This window comes from Cryptomeria japonica, chromosome 10 (assembly GCF_030272615.1).
Source record: "Cryptomeria japonica chromosome 10, Sugi_1.0, whole genome shotgun sequence".
Taxonomy (NCBI): Eukaryota; Viridiplantae; Streptophyta; class Pinopsida; order Cupressales; family Cupressaceae; genus Cryptomeria; species Cryptomeria japonica.
In genome coordinates, this window is record NC_081414.1 from 18,211,895 (window position 1) to 18,224,967 (window position 13,073).

General features: G+C 36.1%; 2 protein-coding genes across 2 annotated transcripts; one reads left to right on the forward strand and one right to left on the reverse strand.

The window, feature by feature from the left end:
- Positions 1 to 6,166: 6,166 nt before the first annotated feature.
- LOC131076728 (heavy metal-associated isoprenylated plant protein 8) lies at positions 6,167 to 7,637 on the forward strand. Its single transcript, XM_058014038.2, has 3 exons — positions 6,167 to 6,604; positions 7,073 to 7,148; positions 7,332 to 7,637. Exons 1-3 carry the CDS (start codon positions 6,308 to 6,310, stop codon positions 7,466 to 7,468), a joined length of 510 nt encoding a protein of 169 aa, XP_057870021.2. The 5' UTR covers positions 6,167 to 6,307; the 3' UTR covers positions 7,469 to 7,637.
- Positions 7,638 to 9,673: 2,036 nt separating this feature from the next.
- LOC131076726 (cinnamoyl-CoA reductase 1) lies at positions 9,674 to 12,822 on the reverse strand. The gene is made up of 6 exons (XM_058014037.2): positions 12,046 to 12,822; positions 11,504 to 11,643; positions 11,226 to 11,414; positions 10,976 to 11,129; positions 10,155 to 10,347; positions 9,674 to 10,018 (listed from the first exon to the last, which is right to left on the reverse strand). The coding sequence occupies exons 1-6, from the start codon at positions 12,194 to 12,196 to the stop codon at positions 9,934 to 9,936; spliced, it is 912 nt and encodes a 303-aa protein (XP_057870020.2). The 5' UTR covers positions 12,197 to 12,822; the 3' UTR covers positions 9,674 to 9,933.
- Between the last annotated feature and the right edge of the window lie 251 nt (positions 12,823 to 13,073).

The window sequence follows — 13,073 nt, forward strand, 5'->3', positions numbered from 1 at the left end:
CAGAGTGTTCCCTCGCAACAATCAAAGAAGGATCACCTTCATCAAAGAGAAGATGAATGTCATCAATGATGTCTTCCAAATATGCAATGTAGGATTCCACAAACAAACTTGCAATGTCTGTCAAGTAATCATCCCATGAATCTAAAGCTGGAAGACAATGAATATCCTGCTGCATTGAATCACATGAAGGCAAAACTGTCACACTATCTGCATCATCAGGTGCAATAGGTGATGTGATATCAATATGAGGAGATGAAATACAAGGCTCAAGAATGGGGTCACATGTGAGAATCCCCATGTTCAAGTGTCCAAAGTTCTCCTCAAAAATTGAACCATCAAAAGAAGTGTGATCATCATGTGTAGAATCATCAAATGTGAAATCATCATCATCAACAAAATCTGAAAAGGAGTATAACCGAGATGCATGATCAACCACCCCAGTCGCAATGATAGCTCTAGTCTCCAAGTCTCTAATGAAAACTGACTCAGGTGTGAACTCCACAACTCTCTTAGTTGCGCCATGTGTGATTTGATAGATAGAAAGGAGATTGTTTGTCAAGTGGGGTACACACAACACATTATTGAAGGAGTTATCCCCAATGTCAATAGATCCTTTCCCAAACACATCCATATATGTATGATTGTCCATCAAAATCTATGGCATGGTGCAAGGCTCAAATGTAGAGAACATAGACTGTGAAGATGCCATATGATGAGAAGCCCCTGAATCTAGAAGCCATCTCTCTGAATCATGACTAATAGTAGCACATAGAGCTTTTCCTTTTCTTGTCCCAAAAGAGTGAGTCTTCCCAATTGTAGAAGCCATGAATGCTTGCCCTTTTCCTTTTGAATGTGAGGGAGTGGAAGTTGATGAATCATCCTTCTTGTAGACATTAGGCAAATCAATGTTATGCTTTTTGAGGATATGTGTGAGCTCATCAATCTTCTTAGAATGACAACGATGCTCCTCATGACCAACCTTTTTACAATAGGCACAAGTAGGTCTCTCCCTCTTTGGTGAGTTATCCCTCTTGAAAGAGGATGAATCTCCTTGTTGTGGAGAGGATGATGGTTTGTCCTTAGGCTTTGATTGCCATTTCTTCTTGTTTGAATTGTCCTTTCCTTGATTTCCTTTGTTCCCTTGATTTGCCACTAATGCTTGAGACTTAGAAGCCTTAAGAATGCCCATGCTTATCAACTTAGTTTGTTCCATCATCAACATTTCATTGAAAGCATCAAATGTAGGCATTGTGTAGCTTGAACCCATTGTCATCCTATGGGTTTGGAAACTAGAAACAAATGCTGCATATTCTTGTGGAAGCTTGCCTATCAAGTTGAATATCAATTGAGTATCCTTCTTATCAATGCCACAATCTTTGAGTTGTGCCCTCAACTCATTTTCCTTAGTGACAAAATCTTGTATAGTATCAAAGTTCTTGGGATCCAACATGGTAAGATCACTATCAATTTGATATCCCCTAATCTCATCAACTTGACCATACAGGTCTTAAAACTTTTGCCAAGCATCCTTGATTAGAGTACACTTCTCAATATGAAAAATGAGATCCTTTGATACATACTTTCTTAAGGTACCAATTGTCATGATATTTTTAGTAAGCCAATCCAAGTGACCAATTGGATCAACCTTTGGATCAGCGGGAGCAACAATAGTTCCATCAATGTAATGAGTTAGTCCTTTTTCCATAAATTTACTCCATGCATCAATTTTCCAAGTAGCATAATTATGAGGAGTTAAGAGAGGAAACTTAGAAGAACCCATAGCAGCAAAAAAGGAAGGAAGACAAGAGCACAAAAGCACAAGATACACCCCCCAAAATTTACTCAATCAAAGTACCCCCAAAAAAATGATGATTTTGGCACTTTATATGTAGTGTGTGTACAATAGGCCACTTGCAAACAATGGCAAGGTGGACTTCTGATTTTGTTTTACAACTGCCCCAATAGGCTGAAAACTACAAAGCAAAAGATCAGAAAGATAGATCTATGCAATACAAATGCCAAATTGGCCAAATAAGACCATATGATGAAAGTACAATTTCTGCAAACTGATAGCATATTTTGAGAGTAGACAAAAAATAAAGCACTTTAAAAAAAACAGCACCTGAAAAGAAGTTCGTATGAGCCCAAACGGAGACCTGGAAGTTGCGAAAATGGGGATTGGACAAGTACAGTCACCAAAAAATGAGAATTCTAAAAAATCTGTCCATCAAAATCAGAAAATAATTCCACCACGTGAAAGTACATGAAATTATAGCCCATTTCAAAAAAAAATGCACCAAAAAGGGAGCAAAAATGAGCAAGATATGACCATTTGAAGTTGAACTGCAAAATCAAAAAGCTCAATGAGAGGGGCCTACAAAAATTTTGAAAAATGATGACGTCAATGAACTGCGGGGTTAAATTTGATGGTCGTATCACCATCGCCAAAACTTCACAGCTGACTGGGCGTTGACGTGGCGCAATCTGGTTGGTCGAAAAAGTATGATGTGGCTGATGACATGTCAGTGTGATGTGTCCACGGGCTAGTGGCCTCCTGCCACGTGGCGGACGTGGATTCATCGAGTTACCTGCAAAGTCCGCATGGCGGAGGAGGTGGCAGGTCCACCTTGGCGGTGGCGGCAGTGCAGGGCCACCGGAGGGCCGACAGGAGGTACCGGCGGGAGGCTGGGTGCCGGCGGCGGTGGTGAAGTCAGAGGCCGGGCAGTTGCAGCGGAGGTGGCAGGGCCGCCAGGGGCGGCGCGGCAGGAGGCTGCGCGAGCTGTTATGGGCGGGCGGGGCTTCCGGCTGTGCTGCGGGAGGTCGTCGGTGGAGCTGCAGAGACCGGAGGGTTAGGGGGGGTCTTCAAACCCCCAAAACAATTTTTTGATTTTTTTTTTTGAAATTTAATTTTTTTTGAAAAACAATTTTCCGAAATTTTTTTTTTCTCCGAAATTTTTATTTTTATTTTTCAGAAATAAATTTTTTTTCGAAATTCATACAATAATAGCAAAATTGGCGAAATTTTTCTCTCACCAAAATTGGCCGACTTTATAACCAAAATTCATGGAAATGGCCTTTTGGACGCAATGGCGGGGTCGGATCTAGTCTAGGACGCCTCCAAAAGATGTTGCTCCTCAGATCTGCCTCTTGACGTCGCAATAATGCCTCTTCAAGACGAATCAATGACGCTCTAATGGCTCTGATACCATGTGAGATTTTGCCAAGATCAAGAGTTCAATGAAATGTACAAAATAGAGACACAATATAGGACAAGAATAAACTGTATTCTCATCAATAGAAAATGATCAATAAAAATCAATTACATACAATGTAGAAGAGCCTGCTTATATAGGCAAGGCTAGGGATATGTGAGCACACAAACATAACATGTGGCTCAATAAAAAACAAGGGTAGGTAGGAAATAGGTGTGGGTAGGTAAGAGAAATAATATAATAGTCCACATGAGGTGGATCACCCACTGAATGTGGAGTGTAACAGCAAGATCAACACCATAAAAGGTGGAAATTCTCCTACACACACTATCCCAATGTGGCACAAACACCTAAGTGTCTCATACCCAAACTACTATGAAATGCATTTCCTAAGTAAACTTAAGTAAGTGTAATAATATCCAAGATGAATAATTATTTACACCAACACTATCAATGGCTACATTTGCCAAACATGCTATACTAATTTGTTGATATTGCATTCTTGACCTTGTTTGTATAAAATTTAAATAATTTTTTAGAAGTAAATATTTACTTTTAAAGGCAAAGGGTTAATGCCAAGTACCAAATGCGAATAATGCAAACCTTAAACATTGCTAAAATAAAAAGTTTTTTAAATCTTACTAGACCATATGGGCTTCTCTTATCTTTCACTCCAAACACAATTTACTAAAGATTCAAAGCTTCACAAACTTGCAACCCTCAACTTCATATTCCATGTAATAACTTTCTTATTTATTTCTATTGTTTTTTCTTTTTGTTGACCATGGCAAGACAATCACAATTAAAAAAAAGATGAAATGCACAATTTCTTAACAAGTAAATCTGCATGGTTGAGCCTCCAATGCCAACATGATGTCAGAACAGTCTTATGTTGGCATTACATTAAGTTTGTTGGTATGATGATATTGAAAAGGTTGTTGGAGATTGATGATATAATTGATAAAGGATGATTATTGTCTTAATAATATTATTTTGTCATTGATGTCAAGCAATTGATTTTCTGATTCAGTATGATGTTGCCATATCTTAAAGAGTATGTTTTGATAAGTATAAAGATGTCGATAAGTGACACAGAAAGAATGTGAAAATGAAGGGGAGTAATAAGTTATTCAATGGGCAAGTATTACCGAGTTAGACAGTGATGAGATTATGTTAATTTGATTGTTTTGATATCCTATATATGTGTATTCAAAGACTGAATAGGAAGGAGAAAAGATTTCATGCAACGGAATGAGTAAAGGTTTGATACTGCTCTATTTACCGAGCAAGGAGCTAGTCAGTAAACACCAAATTTATCAGTGTCGGTTAAAGAAGAAAGAAGTTACCGAGTAAAGTTCAGTATTTACCGAGTATCAACCGAGCAGTAACAGAATGCATTGGATGAATAAATACATTATTAAATGAAGGATGCCAATGAGCTGGAGATTTATAGAAGATTGGAATGTCGTGGAAGAAGTTTGTTAAGGATCAACGGCAATGAAAATTCAAGAGTTAGATCTACAACACAGATTGAACGGTCATAACCGAGCACAAGTACCAAGGAAGGAATACAAGTTTCAAGGCAAGATAAAACATTTTTCAGTTCGAAGGATTCAATGAACCTAGTCAAGTTTGAAGATCTGATGGCTAAGATTAATCATGGGAAATGTGATTAAGGAGATTAAGCGGTTAGGAATTGCTTATAAATAAGGAATAGTTGATGAACAATGGATGCAAGCAAATAGAAGAGCAATGATACTGCAGAGGTGATTACCGAGTACAGAAGATTGAAGAACAGATTGAGAAGCCCAACAAGGAGGAAGATAAGTCTTATGACAAGATTATTTTGAGCACATAGAGTCTGCTTTAACATTTCAGATGTGAAGTTGCAGATATATTTTATTACTGTTATTTATTTTTGTAAGTGACAGGAAATCTCTTAACCGAGTGGACCTAACAATCTTATTTGTAAATCCTCTAGCAGGGTAACATTCTGAATGAGTGTTTGAAATCTTTTGACAAGGTCACTTCTAACAAAGTGCAAGATTCTGATAGATTTTTGGGAAATCCCTTGACCGGGTCACATCTAGCAATGTGTTTATGTAATCTTTAACAGGATTGGCTTTTAACCGAGCATACTCTAGAAGAGTATATTTTCTTAGTGGGTCCGAAATCCCACAGTGGTTTTTCCCTATTTGGGTTTCCACGTTAAATGTGGTGTTAAATGTGTTTTGATGTTTCAAGTTTATTAGTTTATGAGTTTGAATGATTTACAATCATAGTTGCATATCAAGTAAGTTCTACTGAGGTTGAATCTGATGAATATTTTGGATTGTGAGTTTATCTGATTCACCCCCCCCTCCCCCCTTTCTCGTCTAACTAACAGTTGACCATGGCAAGACAATCACAATTAAAAAAATGATGAAATGCACAATTTCTTAACAAGTAAATCCGCATGGTTGAGCCTCCAATGCCAACATGATGTCAAAACAGTCTTATGTTTCATGCCTTCCTTTTAAATTTTGAATCCTCCGTGAAGGAATATTGTCTTTTTGTTTTGGAAATTTCATCTTTTTTGTATAAAATGTTCAAAGAATGTCATGCAGATATATGGAATGAATTAATGATCAAGTTATTTATTATTTGAAAATTCGAAATGAATTAATGATCAAGTTATTTATTATTTGAAAATTTTGTCTTTTCATTTATCCAACAACCTTTAGCTCACCTTATGCTCATGGAATTGTAGATTGAAAACCTATCATCCACTTGTTTGTCAATTTGATCCACTAAAAGAAAAAGTAGAACCTATCGATTCCATTGCACAAAAAAAAGTGTGCACATATTTTAAAATAAATATCCACAATATAAACACTTATTCATGCTTAAACCTCCAGTGTGATGGATCTGACCATATAACAATTGAATCAGTTCGCTTTCCAAAGCTATTTCTTAATGCTAAAGACAGTCGTAAGATTGCAGGAAGAAAGAAAGGGCATCTTTTCAAAAGCAAACTCGAGAGAAATTTCTAGAACCGCTGCATCTCTTGCTGGCAAGCATTGAAAATAAATATCTTTACACTGGAAAATGTTTGTATGAATGAATGTCTTTTAAGGTGTCCTTTTTATCTCTTTCCTCTGATTCTTTCCGTGGTCGGTCATTCCACAGGCCAGACTTGTCTTTTTGCCTTTACCAACACAGAAAGCAAATTATTGAAAACACCCACCTCCCCTTTTGCACGCAAAGAATCTTCACTCTCTCTATATGTACCTCACCACAACCCTGAGCATATTCAGTACAGAACAAAATATAGAAGCATCTTCTACAGCTTTAAAGGCTTCATTCTTGTGAACCATAATATTGAAGCTTTAAGCAGGTCTTCACAAATGCCGGTATTCTTCTTCTCCCTTGATATCAGTTTTTTAATCATCATTTTGGATCACAGTTTATGATTCATCATTGTTGTTTCGAATCAGTGTGTATTTATTATTGGAAATCTTAGGTGGGTATTTCATAATAGATAACTAATTTTTTATAAAAGATTAAAAAAATCGAATAGAAAATTGTAGTATCCATTTTGGAGTTTGTATCTTTGTTGTCTAAAAAATTGTCTGGCAATGACTGAGATAGTTCATTTAGATAGATAGACAAGATAGTCTTTTCTTTACGCTTGAAATGGGGTTAAAAATGAAAAAAAATTCACAGTCTAATCCGAAAATAACAACAATCAAAATTATAGATTATGAAAATATGATATCCAATCATTTGACTTAATAGCTTTGGAGATGTGTCAGATTTTGATGTGTAGTTGAGAGACAGAAGCTGTTTCAATAACTTTGGTTTGGCATGCTCTGGTGCAGACTATTGAGCTGAGAGTGGGCATGCACTGTGACAAGTGCATTAAGGAAATTAAAAGAGCAATCCGCAGATTGGAAGGTAAACCACAAGAAGTTTTTATAATCTTTATCATTCTTGATTTTTTTCATTTGGGTTTACAAGTTTTGGTTCTTTTTGCATCTGGGTTTAGAGGGTTTGGGCAAATCTTTTGTTAAAGGATTTTACGGCTATCCTCATGTTTTGGAGTAGGGGTATTGATTTGTAGGTGTTGTGTAATGGCAGGGATAGAGACTTACAGGATGGATACAGTCCAACAGAAGATGACGGTAACAGGGGAGGTTACAGCTAAGCAGGTCATTAAAACACTAGTTAAATCAGGAAAGCCTGCATGTAATTGGGATGCTTATCCAGCTCACTAACATGGATTGCTGTGATGATTGTATATTTGTATATCATGAGGGAATGGTGGGATTGATTCTTTCCATGTGGAGTCAAGCGAATCTACAAGAGTTTCCTTTTGGAATGTAATGCAATGTAATCAATCTTCATCATCAATGAGGAAATGAAGCAAATGAAGATTTTTTTGGAGCCTTATCTCTGCAATGAAAACAAAAAAAATTGAAAGTTCTGGTGGGAATTAATAAATGTGTGGTTGAATTTGTTAAATGTAATATTTAGTTTAAAATTTTATGATAGAAATATGTTATTAATGATGTTAAAAAAATTTATAATGGTGTTGGAATTTTAGGGTTTGATCAAATAATTGTTTTACAATCTTCAATTTAGTTGTAGTCTTCTCTTGTTTAGATATATGTATGTAAACATGTCTCTAAAATCGTGGACGTGAATTAGTACACGCATCTAAACATATACTCGCAAGAATGAATTGGTTAAATTTTGGTTGTTTGAATATGCTATTTTTTAATCTTTTGATTTTTGAATCTCAGTAAAGATGAGCAATGTTTAGAGACACCTTTGGTAACTAGTGAATCGCAATTAAAACCTAGTTGAACTAACTCAACAACTTTGGAACAATGACCAGAGACAACAAACAAGCACGCAAGGATGTCTAAGATGATATATGTTGAAGTGTGTTATGGTAATGTTGTTACAATGCTCTCAATGTAAATATTCTTTTGATAACTCTCAGATATCTCACTCACTCAATGTATAATAAATATATTTAAAGCCAACAACATAGTACACAAGTCACATAAGCATGCACTAAGTAAGCTTACAATGTCTAGTAGGAGAGAATTAGCAAAACTTATTTTGAATTTAGTTTATGTTTTAAAATTATGATTGTGGAAATACCCTGGGTTAATAGGATGTCTACATATGAAGACTAATCTTTGGGGGTGAGAGGTGTTAGAATCAAGATAAGATAATGTCATGCACTAAAGTCAAGCAAGAAAATTTCACTTACAAACTTGTTAACATAAAAAAAAAATTTATAAAGAGAACCCAAAACATAAGGGAAAAGGACATGAACATAGGCTTAGGTATGCAATTTCCATAATTACATTTTCCCTGCATTTTGATGTGTGTATGCAATTACTATAAGGAGACATGTCCAACAAGAAAATTGAATAATATTCACACACTAAGAGAACATTGGTATTCTCGAAAAAAGATATGGATATGGTTGATCATTTTAGAATTCTCCTCACAATGAATGCTCCATTATTATCTCTTTATAAAAAATACACATGCCCAAAAATAATGAAGCTTGGTGATGCATCAATCAAAGAATTTATAGCTAGACCAAAAAATCAAGCATGAGACTTATTTGAATCATTCTTGGCAAAATTAAAGGACCACAAAGCTAAAACAAAACATGGAGAGTGGATTTTACAAAGTACAAACTTATAGGCACAACACATAACCCTTGTCAATATTTTGTAAATTAGTTAACAAAAGATCAAATGGTAACACATATTTAACCATGAAAAGAATTCCTCAAATAGGTGTCAATATATTTTTCAACTTGAATATCTTCTTCACTCCCCTACTCCCTAGAGACCATCCATCTAATTATTATCTAAAACATGATCACGGCTCTTATGTTACAATTTGGCTCACCTCTGACTAATAAGAAGCTGATCATAAATCCATGCCCTTGCTGGACTGTCGTGCTCACAGGTTTGGACCTCTATCAAAAAAACAAATATTGTGGAATACAATTATACTCAAGATCAAAAGCTACTTGCTCTACTCCTCTCTTAAATAAGATGACTAAGATGATTATATTCAAGATCAATAACAACAGCTTTTTCTATTTTCATTAATGACTGATTTGATCATAACATTATCTATTAAAAATAAAAAAATATAGATCCAATTATTATTTCACTCTAAAATATTGTTTGAGACTGAAGAACTTATCCTTTCATCACAATCTCCTTTAGGTGTTACTTGTTTTATTTAATTTCATAAATAATAGCTCTTACATTTAGATGTTGAATGCTGTAAATGCTTCCATATGTATTAATTATTGAATTTTAGTTTAATGTCTAGTGGAAGCATCTCATTGAACTGCGATACTCTGTCTGTACAACTGGTCTGCCGATTCTTGTAGAAACTGTTCTATTTTCTCTATATTTTTATTCTTAATCTAATATATATATTCCTTAAAAAATTATATTCAAACTACATACATTATTACATTACAGAAACGCCAGAGGCACACACACATGATATATATTTAACGTGCTGGTAATGAGCGCACAGAAAAGCTTACACCTCCTGCAGCTGGTATGAAAACATTAAAAAAAGCACATATGCATAACACATGTGATACAACAATAACACTTAATTCCATTGTAATGTACATTAAATGCATATATCATTTATTTTAGGCTTCTGTTGTTTCCCATTCCAACCATTACTGCATTTTGTTGTTTCCAAGCATGAGTTCAGTCAGCTTCTTATTGCTCAGACGCTGTTGGTACTCGCTTGAATCTTCACATCTGTCCACCATAAAACAATTCAATACACAATAAATTCTCAGCTATAAATGTGGAATATGCAAGGAAGTTGGTAACATGGTTGACTCCTCTGTTTACAACTGTACATTTATTAGAGAAGTAGTAATAGTGTTAGTACCTGTCAGGAAAGGGTACTAGTGATCTTAAACTCTCTGCAAGCTTGTCAGCATTCTGAGCATTGTTGACCATTTGGTTGAAGCAGATGTATCTCCCAAATGCAGAAGATTCCTCAAATGCACAGATGTGGGCCTCTGCAACAAACCTTACATCCACACTCGCTAACAGTCCATTCTCATACATTTGTGCTGCACCTATTCTCACCACAAGCATTTCAACTTTCAACAACAATCCTCTAAGCAGATTTTACTACTTCTACAAGTTTACATCTAGGTATATCAACAATGTTCTGTGAGATTAATGGCACAGAGAAGAAAAGTAACATTGCTTTACATCATTGAGCCCTTACAATTTCTGAAAGACCAACATCACTAAATGAAGATTGTCTGTCTTTATGATCTGGAGGACTGGAATTAGGCACTAATAACTATTGATGAGGGTCATAAGACACAAGAAATTTTCTACTGCAAGAGATCACATTCTTTCTTCTACTTGTATACCCAATTTGGAAGAGATTGCAGGTCTAACATGGTAGATGACATTTTAATTTCAATTTCAGAGGTTTAGACTAACTCATAATGGTACAGGGCAATTAAAACAATCATAAACAATATATATTATGTCGGTAAACCAGAGCTTGAGCAATTGTAGACAACCAAACCAATCTGATGAGCTAATTAATAATGAACCCTAGTCCATTTTACTAAACAAAAGCTGAGAATTTCATCTAGGATCATCTCCTACATCAAGTAACACAGCTCAAATTCTGAAAAAACAAAGTTCACTTTACTCCAACAAAATGGACATAATTGAGATGTTTACCTTTGAGATATGCTATGGTGGATCCTGAGCTTTCATATGCAGAGCCAGGCCCTATAACCAGACCTGCATTAATTGTCACCATATTTACGCCTCTGTCCATAGCCAGAGCCCAGGCTGTCCTCTCTGATAGTGTCTTTCCCAGTGCATACCATAGCTGTAATCACAATGGCACACCCTTTACTTTATCAATATATGGCGGAGACATTATTGCAAAAATTGTACAGTGGCCATGAATGGTGTTGTTTTAAACCTTTAATTTTCTGCAAAGGTTTGCATCGCTCCAATGCCTTTCATGGAGGTCAGAAATTGAATTTCTATCTTCTCTCCAAACTACTGCAGCGACTGAAGATGTGAATACCACTTTTTCAATAGTTTCAGTATGGGCACATGCTTCCAGGACATTGTGGGCTGCCCTCACTTCAATTTCAGCCATGATCTCCTACATAACACAAAAAGGAAGTCATGAATACACTCAAAGAACATGATTGACCATTGAAAGTCCCTTGTTTTGTCTTTTCATCTACTTACATCATATTCAGCGGAATCAAATGTGTAGAAAAGGCCAGAACATCCACTAAGTGCATCCACTATGCTGTGATAATCCAACATATCAGCATACAAGATCTTCAACCGCTCTCCACTTAATTTCTTTAAAGATTCAACTTCACCTGCCACCAAATCAAACCACCAATATACTCAACATATCAGAAGTAATAATTATCAGACCCTGTCACTATATGTCACTATATACAAACCATAGTAGCATAACTGTATTGTACAATTGTATACTCGACTCACTATGGATGACTGAATATGATCTCAAATATCAATTGAAAAATATACTCCATTAAAAGAAGTATACAATTGTAGAAAACTCATGTCAACAAACATAACTGTGTTAAAACTGCGCACACACATGAACTGTATTAAAATTGGCCACCCATAAATTGTATTAAAACTAATACATCAACAAAATTAATTTTCTACATAGACATTCTTGATCAGTCCTGGAGAAGAATCTTGCCTATGGCACCCTAATTTATTTCAATCTACTGCATATAAATGTATACCTCCATTCTGAATAGTTGCATGCACAGTGTATCCCCTGTTTAGAAGGCCCTGAACAATCCACAGTCCTACATAAGTAGATGCATCCATCACACACACAACCTTTCCCGTGCCATTGGCTGCATCCAAATCCTTGTGAGTAAAAGTAGGCATTTTTGCTGCCCGTGTCCAGATTCTTGTCTGAAACTTGCAGCAAACTGATGAATTTTTCTGATGTGGCGGTGCAGCTTAATCAAATTCTGATTGCCTAGTAAGGCCTTAAATAGGGCACATAATTCATGATAAATGCGCCTGCTATGGATATAGCTGGGGTATTAAAGAAGGGCATGTGAAGAATAGAGCTGTTAATTGACTTGGCCCACTGGGTAGATAGCATCGTTATTGTTAGTATTAATAACAAAGTCTAAACAAACAGCTGGCTTTGGTTTTTGATTTGTTAGTGGACAGAAAGAAGTAAAACCTGGGCATCATCATGCTTCATTTGTTACTCACAAGTACCACACGTTTCTTCTACCCACAAGCCATTTTTTGATCCCCAAATATTGATGTACTCTTCTAGAAACATATGTTTGAAATAGCCCTGTTCCCACCATGGCTCAGAGCTGGTGACCTTTATTGCTCTACATTTGTGAGGTGTCAAAACCAATTCCAAGATGTGGGCCTGCTGGAAAGGTGGATGGTTGACCTGCATAACAGAAGTTAAAGATGAGATAGAGCAGCATTGTCCTCTAAGTAGGTGTATGGGCTTTTAAACTTTAATACAGTTTTGAATGAGCCAAGCATATGTGGCCTTCACTGTGCCTCTACACTCTACACTCTACACTCGGCCATATCATCAAAAGTTGTCTGCGTGAAAGCTTTTAATGCTAAAAAAAGTGCTTAATATTTTGAACCACAAGTTGTGTGCTTTGAATGAATACTAGGTTGCGTTGGTGTTCGTTTAAGTACGAAATGACATTCTGTCCACCAGAAATCGATTGAGCCCCGGCAATGTCATTTTAAGGACTGATGTCAGCACATTTATCATATG

What these genes read in the sequence shown, in the direction of transcription:
- LOC131076728 (XM_058014038.2), top strand. Translation starts at nt 6,308, where the DNA reads ATGAATGAATGTCTTTTAAGGTGTCCTTTTTATCTCTTTCCTCTGATT. An exon ending in GCAGGTCTTCACAAATGCCG is followed by an intron (nt 6,605 to 7,072) that starts GTATTCTTCTTC and finishes GCTCTGGTGCAG; the next exon opens with ACTATTGAGCTGAGAGTGGG. An exon ending in AGCAATCCGCAGATTGGAAG is followed by an intron (nt 7,149 to 7,331) that starts GTAAACCACAAG and finishes GTGTAATGGCAG; the next exon opens with GGATAGAGACTTACAGGATG.
- LOC131076726 (XM_058014037.2), bottom strand. Translation starts at nt 12,196, where the DNA reads ATGCCTACTTTTACTCACAAGGATTTGGATGCAGCCAATGGCACGGGA. An exon ending in TGCAACTATTCAGAATGGAG is followed by an intron (nt 11,644 to 12,045) that starts GTATACATTTAT and finishes ATTTGGTGGCAG; the next exon opens with GTGAAGTTGAATCTTTAAAG. An exon ending in CTAGTACCCTTTCCTGACAG is followed by an intron (nt 10,019 to 10,154) that starts GTACTAACACTA and finishes TATGGTGGACAG; the next exon opens with ATGTGAAGATTCAAGCGAGT.